The sequence below is a fragment of the Lynx rufus genome, unplaced genomic scaffold, assembly GCF_022079265.1.
Source record: "Lynx rufus isolate CCGP_SWC_20201006 ecotype Redwood Valley unplaced genomic scaffold, mLynRuf1.p SCAF_1, whole genome shotgun sequence".
Classification (NCBI taxonomy): Eukaryota; Metazoa; Chordata; class Mammalia; order Carnivora; family Felidae; genus Lynx; species Lynx rufus.
The window spans coordinates 21,757,198-21,773,148 of NW_025814823.1; the positions used below are offsets into that span (position 1 = coordinate 21,757,198).

The 15,951-nt window shown below is 45.9% G+C and overlaps 1 protein-coding gene across 5 annotated transcripts in view; it reads right to left on the reverse strand.

Annotated features, from left to right (window-relative positions):
- The window catches only part of ARL11 (ADP ribosylation factor like GTPase 11), a 38,840-nt gene that overhangs the window by 21,498 nt on the left and 1,391 nt on the right, over window positions 1-15,951 (reverse strand). Inside the window, exon 2 of one of the 5 annotated variants that reach the window (XM_047079376.1) lies at window positions 15,186-15,903. The exons of the other annotated variants lie outside the window; for them this stretch is intronic. Within the exon in view, the coding sequence (XP_046935332.1) occupies window positions 15,337-15,885 (549 nt within the window). The 5' untranslated portion in view covers window positions 15,886-15,903 and the 3' untranslated portion in view covers window positions 15,186-15,336. Of the gene's footprint in view, window positions 1-15,185; window positions 15,904-15,951 lie in introns of those variants that run through there. 5 annotated transcript variants of the gene reach the window in all.

The following is a 15,951-nucleotide window of genomic DNA, read 5'->3' on the forward strand; positions in this document are numbered from 1 at the left end:
CGCCTGAGTGGCTTAGTCAGTTAAGCATCTGACTCTCTCCCCTTTCTCTGCCCCTCTCCCTATCTCTCTCTCTCAAAATGAATAAATACACATTTTAATTAATTAATTAATTTAATTGCTCTCAGAACTTTGAAGGCCTTGCTCCATTATCCTTTAAGATTTCAGTATAGTTATTAAGAAGTTTAATGCTATTCTGGGGCACTGGGGTGGCTCAGTCGGTTAAGCATCTGACTTCGGCTTAGGTCATGATCTCATGGTTTGTGGGTTCAATCCCCGAGTCGGCTCTGTGCTGACAGCTCGGAACCTGGAGCCTGCTCCGGATTCTGTGTCTCCCTCTGTCTCTACCCCTCCCCCACTCTCACTATGTCTCTCTCTCTCTCTCTCTCTCTCTCTCAAAAAAAATAAGCATTGGGCACCTGGGTGGCTCAGTCAGTTGAGCGACTGACTTCAGCTCAAGTCATGATCTCATGTGAGTTCAAGCCCCGTGTCAGGCTCTGTGCTGACAGCTCAGAGCCTGGAGCCTGCTTCTAATTCTGTCTCCCTCTCTCTCTGCCCTTCCCCCACTCATGCTCTCTTTTTCTCTCTCTGTCTCAGAAATAAACACAAAAAAATTAAAAAAAATAAGCACTAAAAATTTTTTTTAAAAAAGAAGTTTAATGCTATTCTGATTCTTGATCTATTGTATGTGACCTGTTTTTCTCTTTTAGGATGTTCTGAAATTTCCCAGTATTAAGTTTTTGTATTTATCTTTATAAAATGTATTGTATTAGGCCCTCTATAGACCCTTTCAAGGTAGAAATTCATATGTTCTGGGAAATGTTCATGTTGTATATTTCTGATAATTCATCCCCCTTTACTTTTTTGTATTTCTGGCATACCCATTATTCTGATGCCAAACTTTTGGACTAGTTCTCTAGTGTTCTTATGTTTTAATTTCCTGTTCTATATCCCTTATATTTTATTCTATTTTTTAGGGGATTTTTATTTCTACTTCATCTCCCAACTTTGTGTTAGATTTTTCCATGTAGATTCCAAGAACTCTTTCTTGTTATCTAAATATTTTTTATAGCAATTTGCCTCATGGGTGTGATATCTATTCTTATTTCCAAGGACATACATATTTTTAAGTTCATCTTATTTTTAAGAGAGAGAGAAAGAGAGAGTGTGATCGGGGGAGGGACAGAGGAAGAGGGAGAGAGAGAATCCCAAACAGGCTCCACACTGTCAGTGTGGAGCCTTACACAGGGCTCAATCTCATGAACTGTAAGATCATGAACTGAGCTGAAATCAAGAGTCAGTCACTTAACCAACTGAGCCACCCAGGTGCCCCGACTATTTCTAAGGATTTTTATTGTTTGTGGGAAGTTTTCTTTTGTTTCCTGCAATGATCTCTTTTTCCTGAGTTACTTTTGTTTTGTCTCTCTCTTTCATGTTGGAGGCTCTTTGTCACAAGTTCTGTCAACCTTTATTGTCTGTTTTCATCTGAGTAATGCCTTGCCCAGGACATCCACACTGTGCCAGGCATTATCCATGGCCCTCGTGAAGGGCAAAGTGTGGCTTTACAGTGGACAGATCTAGCAGTCCCTGCCTTCACCAAACTTAGCTTCACCACTAGTAAGATATGCAGATGTTATCTCCTGATGGGATGCAATATGAGGTAGAAAGCTTCACCTATAGGACTTGCCAAAAACACCTTATCTGAATGTATTCATGCCTTTAGATATAAATTCCAGTTGACAGGATTTACAAGAGATACAGGGACAAGTTAAATGATACCACAAGGAAACAATCAGGACCCTCCTTCAGTTAAGTGGCCTGGTCCCTTCAAAAAAGATAACACTGTGGGGCAAATAAAAGGAAGAGGACTGTTCTAGGAAGGAGAATAAAGAGACACAATAACCAAATGCAATGACATTCTAGGAACAATGGGGGAAATTTGAATATGGATTGAATATTAGAATATATTAGGGAATTATTTTAAATTTTCTTAAGCCTGACCATGGATTATGTGTGGATTTTAATTATGTATGGTGATGTCCTTATACTGAAATATGCAGGGGTGAAATATCATAATGTCTGCAGCTCATTTTCAAATGGTTCAGAGAAACAACGTATGTACACACTTCTACCTGAAGATACAGATAAACTGGGGCGCCTGGGTGGCTCAGTCGGTTGAGCGTCCGACTTCAGCTCAGGTCACGATCTTGTGGTCCGTGAGTTCGAGCCCCGCGTCGGGCTCTGTGCTGACAGCTCAGAGCCTGGAGCCTGCTTCCGATTCTGTGTCTCCCTCTCTCTCTGCCCCTCCCCCGTTCATGCTCTGTCTCTCTCTGTCTCAAAAATAAATAAATGTTAAAAAAAAAAAATTAAAAAAAAAAAAGATACAGATAAACCAAAGGGGCGCTTGGGTGGCTCAGTCACTTAAGTGTCTGACTTCAGCTCAGGTCAGGATCTCATGGTTCATGAGTTCAAGCCCTGCATCGGGCTCTGCACTGGCGTCGTGGAGCCTGCTTGGGATTCTCTCTCTCCCTGTATCTGTCTGCCCCATCCACTGCTCATGCTCTCTCTCTCTCAAACATGAATAAACATTTATTAAAAAAAAATAAATAAATATAAAGCAAATATGTTAAGATGCTAACTATTGTAGAGCTTAAGAAGTAGGTATATGGTGTTCATTATATTTGGAATTTGTTCACCTTTTTCCATAGTAAAAATGGAGGTGGAAAAAAAAGAAGAAGATACCAAAAAGCTGCTAGAAGCTTGTGGGAACCCTGGGTCTATGGGCAGGGCCCATCATTTGGTGAGCCCACTGTTTCATCAGAGGACCTTCAAATGTCAATGTCATGTTCCTTCTCTCTAGTTCTGTCTAGAACTCCTACAGAGCCCCCAGTCCCTGCCTGGGGTGTGTAAACCTCACTGCCAGCACACGGGAATTAAATGGGGAAGGGATCTGCGTAGTCTCACCAGTCAATTCACAATCTTTCACTGAATTCTCCTGTTTTCATAGGTGTCTCACACCATCCTCAACTGGGTAATGCTTCCAGAAAATAAACCAATGGCAGCCTACCAGGGAGCACAGGGACAGTTGCCTGGCGTGAGTAAAATAGTGAAGGAGTCTGAGGGTCTGTCTCTTCATATGGGCTTCCCAGCAATTCCGTTTTCAGCCCCATTTTGAAGCTCCCTGGTATTTCAGGTCTGGAGATCGCTTGGGGTTTGGTGCAGCTAATCACTTGCTAATCACTGTGAGGCTATAGAGCGTGGTCTCTGGGCCACACCTCTGCAGCTTCTGCTGTGTGACCTGGGCAAGTTATCTAACCGGTCTGTGCTTCATCTCCAAAATCAGGGCACAAATTCTAGCATTGTTGGGGGATTATATGACTTAATGCACCTTCAACACTTAGACTAGAGCTTAGCACAGAGGAAGTCCTTTGAACTACACACACACACCCCAAAGCCCAGCCAACTTAGGTTTCCACTTTGTCTGGTCTATGAGATCACTTTCCATCTTCCATAATAGTATTGCTATCTCAAGCCTGCTACCCTCTCTTCCGTTTTCTTCATCCTTGTGGGGTTTGGCCTTTTTTTTTTTTTCTTTTTTTTTAATCCCTTTGCCCTCCTGCTGATGAGGTTTGGGCAGATAGTAGAGTTACATGTATGTTGTATTTCAAAACCTTAAACCACAAGTCTCCACAGCTTTCTTTCTTTGTCCCTGCTAATGACCCCCTTCAGGTAGTATATTAATCATATTCTAGGCTGAATTCACTGGAGTGTTTCAAGCAGAGCCTGGGGAGTGAGTGTCCAGGCTTTTCAATCAGGTCTGGAACTAGCTCTTAATGTTAATCTAGAAAATGGCTGAGAAGTGCCCCAAGATGAATCTACTGGTTGAACTCCTTTCTGAAATCTGAGTCATCACCACTGGCTGAGGGGAAGGAAGGGCTCGTGGTATGACAGGCCACCTCAAAGCTTGTGTAAGAACCTTGTGACCCACGGCTGTGTCAGAACAAAAACAACCAGCGGTCTTCTCACCCCCACAGCCCAGAGCTCTTGATTCCTAGGGATCATCTGATCCCTGGAGAACTTAATCTTATCCCTAAGTGGTAGAAGGGTGGATCTTTGTGAATGTCTTACTTGAAGAGTTTGGAATGCTGGTTTAAAAGAATGAACTCCCTCCCCAGCTAAGATCAGGCCCATGGAATTCTGTGAGCTTCAGTTCTTCCGCCTGGGTCATGGTGTTGGCTGCACTTGGAGAAGCCCTGCTCAAAGTGCAGGATACAACTGAGGAAAAAGTGGCTTTTCCAATTAAAGAATGACGCTACCTTCTGGCTACTTGTCTCTTTTACTTTAGCACACTCTACTGACAGAAGTAAAAGCGCTTGGACTACTTATTTTCCATTTTCCATCCCCCACCGTTGTCTACTCTGCTCTACACCCTGGGAGGCCAACCTCTGATGGAGAGCATGGGAGGGTGGGAGGAAGGAGAATCCAGATTGTTAATCCCCTGCTCACTCCCCATTCCAGAGGGGTGTTCCCAGGCTAACCAGTCAGCTCTCCACTCCTGGGCTCAGGGCCATCTTTTCTAAGTAAGAAAAGGTGAGAAGGTGGCAGTCCCACACACCCAGACCTTCCCTCGGGGGCCTTCTTTCTGCACACAGTAGGTCCTTGCTGTGGGAACAATGAGAGGCATGTGGCCCACATTCACATGGCCTCAAGCAAAGTTGTGAAGTTCCAGCTTTTTCCTTTCTGGGAGCACTTCTTATGTTTTTCAACTGTTCTCAACTTTAAGCTTTGCTTTCTTAGCAAAACCTCTCCTGCAAAGATCTTGAGAATTCATTCCCATTAAAGTGCAGATAACTAACTATCCTTGCTGCCCTTCTTCTGGTAAATTTTCTTTTAAAAACGAAGTCCAAAGGATGAACCTGTAAACGTAGAATTTCAAAGAGAAGTGGAATTGAGTGTGGGATTCAATTTCCAGTCTTCTGAAATCATTCCTATGCATTCAACCTACTAGTCTTTATAAGAGGAGGGTGTATTTAAATGTGGTGAACAAAGCATAATGCATAAACTTGTTCAATAACTATGTTGTACACCTGAAACTAATGTAGCATTGTGTGTCAGCTATACTCAAGTAATAAAAAAATAAAGTGCATGGAGGAGATACTAATTCTAGGCTTCCAGTACTCATAGTGGACGTGCTCTGGGCGAGGAAGGGGCAGAAGAGAAGCACTGAAATAGAGATGTTAGTAGATGTGGTAAGAAGGCAGATGGAGGCTAAGTGTCCAGAGTTTCAGAATTCAGAAGAGCTATCTTGCTGTCTTTTGACCTCAGTCCCATTCCTTCCCCCCACCCCCCAGCCACTCTCTCACCAGCAGTGACACCCTCTTTACTCCAGAACAAGTCTGGGTCTGGAAAATCCTAAGGGTGGCAGAAGGGATCTGCAAGAAAAGTCTGGGCCCCCAGAACTCTGTGTTTCATATGCATTTTAGCATGACTTCATTGTTATCCCACATCGAAAGCTAGACTACATGTTAGAGGCCAGGGACCACGTGTCTCCTTCGTCCTGTAGCTCTTGTACATAGTTCAGTGTTTTGCACATAGTGGGTGCTCAAGAGATGCGAGTTGACTACATGGACGCATTACCACACTGAATTCTCACAAGAACTTTGTGAGGTACCCCCTATTATCATTCCAATTCTGTAGATGAGGCAGCTGGAACTTCATTGGGTTAAAAAATCTGCCCCAGGTTACCCAGTTGGTGAGGCACAGAGCTGGTGTACTAGTCAGTTCTGGCTGACTTTATGGCCAGACTCCAAGCCAGCGCACTTGACTGCATTTAGACAATACCGATCTGAGCAAAGTGGAGGGGGGTGGGCGAGGTGCTGTAGCTCCATCTTGGTAGTGATTCTCTCATGGAAGAATTTTTGTAACCCTGAAAATCTTTATGCACATTTCTTTATATTCTTTATATTTTCCCTCCTGGTTAGGTTAACATTTAATGAAGTTTGTGGAATTCAAAAAGGTAGGTAAAAATGGCAAAATGACATAGTGTCAATGTTCATAATCTGGAGATAATTGATAATCATGATGCCTCCTTTTATTTGAAGAATTGGAAATGCTTTTATGAGAATTAATTTGTTTAAATTTGTGATTTCATGCTTGAAGTAGGTTGCAAAAATATCCACATGGATGTTTCCAGGCTCCAAATTGTGGCGAGGGTGGGGGGAGGGGGGTCAGGGGAGGGAGAAGGATTCATTATGAGGTCCTAGCTTGAAATCTGAGGCAGAACAATGCCATTTCTTCATGGAAGAGTTTTAAATACTTATGCTCTGTAGCTACATAGCCAAATTTCCTTGGGGGTGAATGTGTCAGAGGAGTGGAAATCAAGACAATGAGGTAAAAATGAAAGACTCCTTTTTTTTCCTTTCTAAAATTATTTTGTTTTTCCTCAGCTGCTGCTTTTACAAGCCGTGTGGGAAAGGGATGCAGGGGTCACGCTTCACCACACCAAGAAATCCTTGTCTCAGTAAGTTGAAGGCAGTCACAGGTTTCCATGATCTTGTGAGAGGAGAATGCCATGGGTCATACTGAACTCATGTTCCTCGTTCCTAATTAAGGGTCCTCTAGAAACCTTCTAGCATGCATTCCGGTTGATTACCCCTTACCAATGTGATTGTACTCATCATGGGTACAACCAGAAGTTCACAGAGCCAAACCAATGGGAGCTGTTGGGGAAATATAATTAAAATCAAATCTCCTGCCAACCCAGAAAACCTCTCCACAAAGGTAGTAGAGAAAGAAAACAGTTTTCTTTTTTAAAAAAAGGTTTTTTAATGTTTATTTTTGAGAGAGAGAGACAGACAGAATGCGAGTGGTGGAGGGGGTAGAGAGAGAGGGAGACACAGAATCTGAAGCAGGTTCCAGGCTCTGAACTGTCAGCACAGAGCCCGACACGGGGCTGGAACTCACGGACTGCAAGACCATGACCTGAGGAGAAGTCAGATGCTTAACCAACTGAGCCACCCGGGCACCCTAAGAAAACAGTTTTCTTACTGAATAAGCATTCAACCAGAATGTGATGTGCATCATAGGCAATTGGCTAGAGATTGCAAAGACAAGAAGGAATCTCACTCTTTTAGACGGCTAGGCAGTTACACAACCTATTACCGACATAATAACCAGTCCTCAAGTTAGAGGACTTAACAGCACCATTTGTCACTCAAGGTTCATCCTAGATTTACCTGGTAATTGGGGTCACCATCTGTTAGGTAATTGACTTTAACCTAAAGAGAAACAAACTTCTCAGATCTTTATGACAGGAGGTGGTTTTGCAACTTTGAGGGAGGCACCTGCCCAGTTAGGCTCCTACCCTCCTACAGAGACTGAGAGATAGGCCCCGTCTCCCTTGATGATGACATTTCAAAGGGATTGGTCCCAGATCGTGGAGAAAGACATTCCTGAGTCCTAAAGCTGGCAACAGCCTTAGCTTTTTAAAAGGATTTACATACATTTCACGGGGCACCTGGGTGGCTCAGTCAGTTAAGCGTCTGCTCAGGTCATGATCTCGTGGGTTCAAACCTCGTGTTGGGCTTTGTGCTGACAGCTCAGAGCCTGGAGCCTGCTTTCGATTCTGTGTCTCCCTCTCTCTTTTACCCTCCCCTGTTCACACTCTCTCTCTTGCTCTCAAAAATAAATAAACATTAATAAAAATTTTTGAAAAGGATTTACATACATTTCAAAGAGATGGAGGAAAGAACTTACGAATTGTCTGAAGTAAATGCTCTAAGAAAAGGGGTGCAGGGAGGGGCGCCTGGGTGGCGCAGTTGGTTAAGCGTCCAACTTCAGCCAGGTCACGATCTCGCGGTCTGTGAGTTCGAGCCCCGCGTCAGGCTCTGGGCTGATGGCTCAGAGCCTGGAGCCTGTTTCCGATTCTGTGTCTCCCTCTCTCTCTGCCCCTCCCCCGTTCATGCTCTGTCTCTCTCTGTCCCAAAAATAAATAAACGTTGAAAGAAAAGGGGTGCAGGGAGACATCTCTTATTTTCAACAGGGACAGTTAAGCTTCCTATTTTGAATTTGTATTTGCCCTCACAGGCAGCCTAGGTTGGCCTCTCTACCTCCTGTTCATTCAGGGACTCTCCCATCTTGTGCCAGACTCTGCAGAAAGAGGCACACGCTCGTCATTCATAGCTCATTGTTCCTATTTGACTTCCATCTGTCTGAAGGCTGGGCCTGGGGCTTCTGGAAGGGAGTGCCCCACCCCCATTCTCCACTCACTCTGCCGAGTTGTGTCATTTTGGTTCTGAGGAAGGTGCAAGTCTTGTGTGACGGGACCTCACCACCCCACCTGAGGTTGGGGCAGGGACACTTGAAGTGTCGATGTGTGTTTTAAATCCCTGAGGACAAGAAGGAAAGACAGGGTCCTGGATCACCCACATGCGGGGCATGGGTGCCTGGTCCACACTGAGGGACACAACTACCCCACCTCAGCAGTAGGAGGCACATGTCGTAGACCAGTGAGGACGGACCACTGAAAACCACAACGTAGCAGAACCGAGTCAAAACCAAAGCCTGCAGCTCACTTGGCAAAGGATGGATTCTGACCAAGGGAGGAAGGAGAAAACCCTTCCAAATCAGTGAGCCAGAAAGGGAGAAACTCAGCCTCACGTTCAGATGGGTAAGCAGCTCTCCAAACTAGAACAGTTCTCCCTGTACACAGTGTTACAGAAAGAGAAAGACCAGAGTCATTTTAATATAAGAAAATAGACACCTGCTGTTCTGCATGTAGAGCTACATCCGCTGGCACACGTTCCTGCTCCTTCACTCGCTCTTGGGGACTAATGGGAGGCTGACGGATCTGAAAGGTGTGGGGCAACTGGAACAGGCCAAACACCTCTCAGGTAAGGACAGCACCATTAAAAACAAAACAAAACATATATATGTGTACATATACATATATGTACACATATATATGTATATATATACATATATGTATACATATATGTGTGTGTATATATATATATATATATATATGTAATGAATATGTATGTGTATCTCTGAGCAGAAGAGCAGGAGGGAAAACCTTCCACCTGCCCCCTTGCCTCCTGCTTCTGTGGCCCTGGAGGGCGCTGGCCTGTCTCAGGCGGGGAAGCAAGGGCTGAGGCTCCCCTCCTGACTGACTACCCTACTTTTCAGTTGCCAGTAAGAAAGGGAGTGTAATTCCCAGTAGTAAGGGCTCTCCTGGACCTAGTGCCACTTTTGCTTCTGGACAGGCAAGACTATCTCCCCCATGGTCCTCAGGGAAGGCCCTGAGAAAGGATGGAGTCCCACCCTCCCTCCAGCACCACCAGTGTTAACAGGTAGAAGCAGAAGGAAGGATGGGCGCCCCCTGGCACCCTCCTTTCAGGCACTGGCTCTGGGCGCCATGGCTGCTCTCAACGGCTGCCTTCGGGGGCTTGGCCTCTCCCGAGGTCCCCTAGCACACCCTGCTACGTCCTCACTTAGCCTTCTGTCTCCTGCTAGGACTAAAATGCAGGTGGTTCTGAGCATGACATGTTCCAGAAACAGCACAGATGACTTTTTCCTGTTGTTTGTACTACAGAGGATGCCTGACGTGCAGGTTTGTCCTGGTGTTTTGGCTCCCGAGCTGATGAACCTCTTGGAGCTCTCATTTTGGGGATTTCATTCTGGACAGTTCAGAGGGCCTGAGGACTCCCTGCCAGCTCATCCAGTTCAGTAGCTTCAGTCAGCTATTCATTTCTCACCCAGATGCTTAATGAGCAGCCCTCAGTACCTAATATCGTTACAGGCTTCCAAGAGGATCAAAGGCTGTAAGGCATCCCCTGATCTCTAGGAACTTAGACCATACTTGTGGAGGCCACATGCCCACACATGGAACAGCCCCACTTCAGGCACTGAGAAGGCGGTCAGCACCATGAGAGTTCAGGAAGGGGGGTGAACATGGGCTGAGGTATCCAGGCAGAGCTTCCTGCAGAGGTGGGACCTGAGGGTCCTCAAAATCATGGGCAAGGTTCAAACAGGAAGACATCCTATGCCTAAAAAACAGCAGGGGTTTGGGAGGCTTCCCTAAGGTTGTGTGACCCTGGAGGACCCTGCCACGCTAGCATCCCTCATGTAAGTACAAGGACCGCCCGTTGACACGGAAACTTGAAGGGCTGGAGAACAGCCCTTCATACAGAGGGGCATGGGAAAGCCAAGGAAGGTGCTGCGGGACCTTGCGTCCTGTGGGATTCCCATGCTCACGTGAGGCGAACGTCTCAGAAGCTGGTGAGGTAGAAGGCCGGCAGAACTGCCCTTGGACTCTGAGGCTCTCAACCTCACCTTCCGGCCAGAGGATTGTATAGTGAACATCCCAGAACTCACCTGCTGGGTAATCGTCTGTGACATTCCTTCCTTCCAAGCAGAGACCAGCAGGGAGTTACGGTCAACACTACCTGGGCATGGTTCTCAACGATATTTTGCTTTGTTATCCTTCTTCCCAAATCTTATCCAAGGTGGGGTGATGAGAGGAGTTCTGGGGCTTGTTAAGAGCACATCTGCCTTCAAGGATTTGGGACTCTCAGCATGTACCACCTGCTGGCCCCTTGTCCACTCTTTTTGATCTAAGCAGGGAACATACACTTGGAGCTGGACAAGAGCATGGTGCGTCCGGGTGTCAGAAAGGAGACTGGCGATTGTCAAGAGAAGAGAGACAAATGCCATAGTCTGATGGCCGCTGTGGTGACGGGATGTCTGCACCAGCAGGGCCAAGCATGTGCGTGTCAGGCAAAAGAACCCCGGTCTCCCTCTGTAACTTGCCTTCTTGCCTCAGGATCCTGTCTCCACCCAAAGTCAGCTACCCAAGCTATTTTCCTAAGTGTAGATCTCCCTGCCATATATCAAAACAGTTCAGGAGACAGTTCATGGCTGATGGACACTTGCCCATTACAGAGATACAGAAATGTTGGGTAAACTATTACCAAAACCATTGTATTTTAACACATACTGTCCTTGAACAAAAGAAGGGATATCCTCAAGTGGCAGAAATGAAGACAAATCACAGCCAAAGCAGGTAAGTGTAAGCTGAGAGCCTGGAGTCCATGGAGATATGAAGGAAGCCAAGTTTAGGCTCTAGGAACTGGGCTAGTTGTAACACCTACATGGGAACAGGAGGTATGGCCTTAGGCTTGCTTGGAAAAGACAAAATGTTGATCTGAGCTCAGCAGAAAAGCAAGATTATCAAAGAGACACCCCTTCCTTAAAAGGAGATTGGGAAATGCTACCCACTAAAAGAAGTATGAGGAAGCAAATGATCTATCTTGGGACAGGAGTACAAAAAAAAGAAAAAGAGAAATAGAAAGAAAAAAAGAAAAAGAAAAGAAAGAAAAGAAAAGAAAGAAAGAAAGAAAAGAAAAAAGGAAAGAAAGAAAGAAAAAGAAAAAAGAAAGAAAGAAGAAAGAAAGAAAGAAAGAAAGAAAGAAAGAAAGAAAGAAAAAAAAAGAAAAAGAGGGGCGCCTGGGTGGCTCAGTCGGTTGAATGGTTGAATGTCTGACTTCGGCTCAGGTCATGATCTCACAGTTCGTGAGTTTGAGCCCCGCGTCCGGCTCTGTGCTGACAGCTTGGAGCCTGGAGCCTGCTTCGGATTCTTTGTCTCCCTCTCTCTCTGCCCCTTCCCCGTTCATGCTCTGTCTCTCTCTCTCTCTCTCTCAAAAATAAATAAACATTAAAAAATTAAAAAAAAAAAAAAAGGAAGAAAGAGAGAAAGAAGAAAGAAGGAAAGAGTCACCTGTCAGAAATTGAATCACTAGGGCCTATGCTATGCATGGGCACAGAATCCAGATCGATGCCACCCATGAGGCCCATGGGCCCCAAAGCAGAGAAACTAACATAATGTTTGACCTAAAACAGGTGAAACCTCCAGGAGCCTAGTAGATACTAAGGTGAAACCACTCTGTGTAGAAACACTGTCACAGCCCAGGGCACATGGGAGTCACACAGGAAAAACAAATCCTCCCGAAGATGAGCTCACAATACAAAGTGACAAATCACATGAGGAAAGGAGGCTCTGTGCGTGGGAACCAGCAAATGCATCCAGCAGGGCATTCACCATCTCAAGGACTGTAGGTCATAGAACCATCTGGAAGAAACTATAAACACATCCACACCCAGCGCTTCAAGAGAACCAAGCAGTTCTGGCCCCATCCCAATTTGTTCCTCTTGTGTCCACCTTCTCAGATCATTCGGATCCCTCCTGTCACATACACTCAACATCTTGAGCCGTTTTCAAATTCTTCTTCTCTCAGCTTTTATCCTTAAAACTGGCTTTCAATTTCCCATCTCTTTCTCTCCTCTCCAGTGTTACTGTGAAGGCCACCTAGCGGGTCTTCCTGCCTGCCTGCCTCCAGTGTCTCCCTTCTGTTTATTCCACCGTCTCACTGCCACTAAGTTATCTTCCTAAATGGCAAGTCCAGCGGTTTCACTTCCCTGAGCCAGATTACAAAAGTCCAGATCTTCCCCAACTTGGACTTGAGTTCTTTCCAGTTTTGTTTCCTATTATAATACACCCACCCCTCACTCCAGCCTCCTGCTTGGGCCACTCCAGCTTACTTGTTCTTCCTTCACTCCCCCTTACGCCTCCAAGCAGTCTCCTCCCTTTGACTAGGCTGCTCCTCTCGTAAATCTGCTGAAGGTCAACCTTGGCTTAAACCTTCTAGAAACATGTCCTGGAAGAACACAAGTATCATTTGGGCTAGACTTATCTGGTTTCAAATTCCAGATCTGTCACTTAATAGCTCTGTGCCTCAAGCAAGTCGCAACCTCTCCCAACCTCAGTCTCTAATTATGCCAAATGAGAATGATACCTACTTTGCAGAGTTGAGAGAATGACAGATAATCTATGGAAAGCCCCGAGCACAGAACTTGGCCCCAGTGAGTGCTCAATCAACAGTTGCTGAATTGAGACTCTATCTGCATTTTTATGGGAGTTTTGTCTTATTGCTTTCTTAGCCAGAGCTCCATGAGGGCCAAGGCCTTGTCCAATCTGTCTTTGCATCTTTGCACTTTCCTGTGTCTGACACAGGAAAACCGTCTACTGACAAGTACTGGAAAGAACTCGGCATGACTAACCTGATGTTAGAAGGGAAGAATTTGAGTAGGAGGACCGGGTGGATCTCAGATGTTGGAGGGGTATTGAGGGCCCACTTATACTGCGTCACTCCAGACAGGGAGCTATAAGGAGCATAGTTGTAGCCCAGGGTAGCTCCAACACGTAGAGCTGTTTAACCTGAGAGCACGTGTCAAATATAAGCTGCTGGCCATTAAAAACTCAGATTATAGGGGCGCCTGGGTGGCGCAGTCGGTTAAGCGTCCGACTTCAGCCAGGTCACGATCTCGCGGTCCGTGAGTTCGAGCCCCGCGTCGGGCTCTGGGCTGATGGCTCAGAGCCTGGAGCCTGCTTCCGATTCTGTGTCTCCCTCTCTCTCTGCCCCTCCCCTGTTCATGCTCTGTCTCTCTCTGTCCCAAAAATAAATAAACGTTGAAAAAAAATTAAAAAAAAAAAAACAAAACTCAGATTATAGGGGTGCCTGGGTGGCTCAGGCGGTTAAGCGTCCGACTTCAGCTCAGGTCATGATCTCACGGTTTGTGAGTTCGAGCCCCATGTCTGGCTCTGTGCTGACAGCTTAGAGCCTGAAGCCTGCTTTGGTTTCTATGTCTCCCTCTCTCTCTCTCTGCCCTCCCCTTCTTACGCTCTCTCTCTCTCTCTCTCAAAAAATAATAAATAAAACATTTAAAAAAACCCTCAGATTATAGAAAGTATTCCTGGGTTGGATGATGGATAAGACCAGATCAATGATTCTTAACTTTTACGAGTCTCAAAATGGATCTTCTTCCCCACCCCACCCCCAAAACAGGTTCCAAGCATAATATTTTGCAAATAATTTCAGGAGCTTTGTGGTTCCTAGGTTAAGATCACCTGAAAACCCTTGTAGGATGCTATGTTCAACTTTCTTTTTTACTATTAATAATGAGAAAGAAGCATTTCTGTTGCATGTGTTTTCAAAATTCACACTTGACATCTAAAGGGCCTGGCTCATAACTAAAAACTCAGTGCCTTTTGTCCAAATTCAATGTTCTATACATTTTTTTAAATTAAATGAATGAATTAACGAAATCTTTGATTAATCTGATCTTTAAGGGAAAATGTGTGCTGTAAGAAGAAAAGAAGGAAAAAAAAGACAAAAATGAAACGCTTTAGACAAAGACCAATATAGGATGATAAAAGGTAGAGAAGAGGGGCACGTGGGTGGCTCAGTTGGTTAAGTGACTGACTCCTGATTTTGGTTCAGATCATGATCTCATGGTTTGTGGGTTTGAACCCTGTGTCAGTCTCCACACTGACAGTGTGGAGCCTGCTTAGGATTCTGTCTCTCCTTCTCTCTCTGCCCCTCCTCTGCCCTCTCTCTCTCTCTCTCTTTCTCAAAATAAATAAATAAACTTAAAAAAAAAAAGGTAGAGAAGAATTAATCAGCATCAGAGAAAAGGATAAATTTTGGAAGGTCTTAACTCCAGCCTCTTGCCCAGGGCTCAGTGCCCCTGTGAACTTCTAGACCCAAAACTCTGTGGGGGCAGAGTCGCCTACTCAATTCTGCTGGTCCTGGCTGCTGGCACTCAGAGTGATCTCAGCATATACCCAGAGGCTCCCAGGGAAAAATCACTCATAAGATTGTGACCATGTCCAGAAGATATTCTAATCTGATTTTGAAACCTCGTTCCCTCTGTGAATTTAGATCTTAATTACCATGCAACCATTCATTGTTCTATTATTACAATTGCTCGGTTCACCCTTGGTCATGAGTTATTAAATGAAGTGTGTGGAGGCATTTTTTGCCCCTTAGGGTATTATTATTCAAAGAAGAGTTGATTTTCTTATTTTTTCTTTGTAATTAAAAAAAATTTTTTAACGTTTATTTTTGAGACGAGTATGAGCAGGGGAGGGGCAGAGAGAGGGAGACACAGAATCTGAAGCAGGGTCTGGGCTCTGAGCTGTCAGCACGGAGCCTGACATGGGGCTTGAACCCACAAACCATGAGATCATGACCTGAGCTGAAGTTGGACGCTCAACCAACTGAGCCACCCAGGTGCCCCATAGTTGACTTTCAACATAAACACTAGTGACAACAAGCTTCAAGAGGAAAATATCCTGTCCAAGCACAGAAGGACTTCTCGTCTGATAAACTGAGCTTAGGATTCTTAAGGCCCAGCTGATTCTTTCAGGTCGTATCAGCAAAGATATGCTGCTGTGCCCAGATCGCGGCTTCCTGCTCTCCCCACTCCCTGCCCCGCCTGTGCTCACGTAGACACGCAGTGGCTGCGGGATTTCAGGAGGCTCCTCAGGCTCTGTAGGGCCTCTGGCAGCCCAGCGCCAGTGAGGGCACTGCAGGCCCGAAGCTCCCAGCTGCGGTCCTGGAACCTCTCCAGGCCCAGCCTCTCTCGGATCTCCAGCAGCGGCAGGGCATCTGGCGCCTCCTGCTTGTTGGCCAGCACCAAGAAAGGGACGCTGGCCATGTGTGGGTCGTCCAGGACTTCCATGAGCTCAGCCACTGCCTCGGGTAAGCGGGCTTCATCGGTGCTATCCAGCACATACACGAGGACATCCGTGCCTTCCAGGTGGTCCTTCCAGCTGGCCCGGAGCTGGGTCTGCCCCCCCACATCCCAGAGAGTCAGAGACACGTGCCCCGGTGCTTCCAGAGGCTCCACGTTGAAACCAACAGTGGGCAGGGTCTCCACCATCTGGTGGCCCTTCAGTTTGTACAGGAGCGTGGTCTTGCCTGCTGAGTCGAGGCCTATCATCACCACCTGGGCCTCTGCCTTGTGATCTCGGGAATTCACAGAACCCATGGTGGCCACTGCTAACCCCTAGGGGAGAAAGGCCAGGTGCGCACATAAGCCATTCTTTTCTTTTTT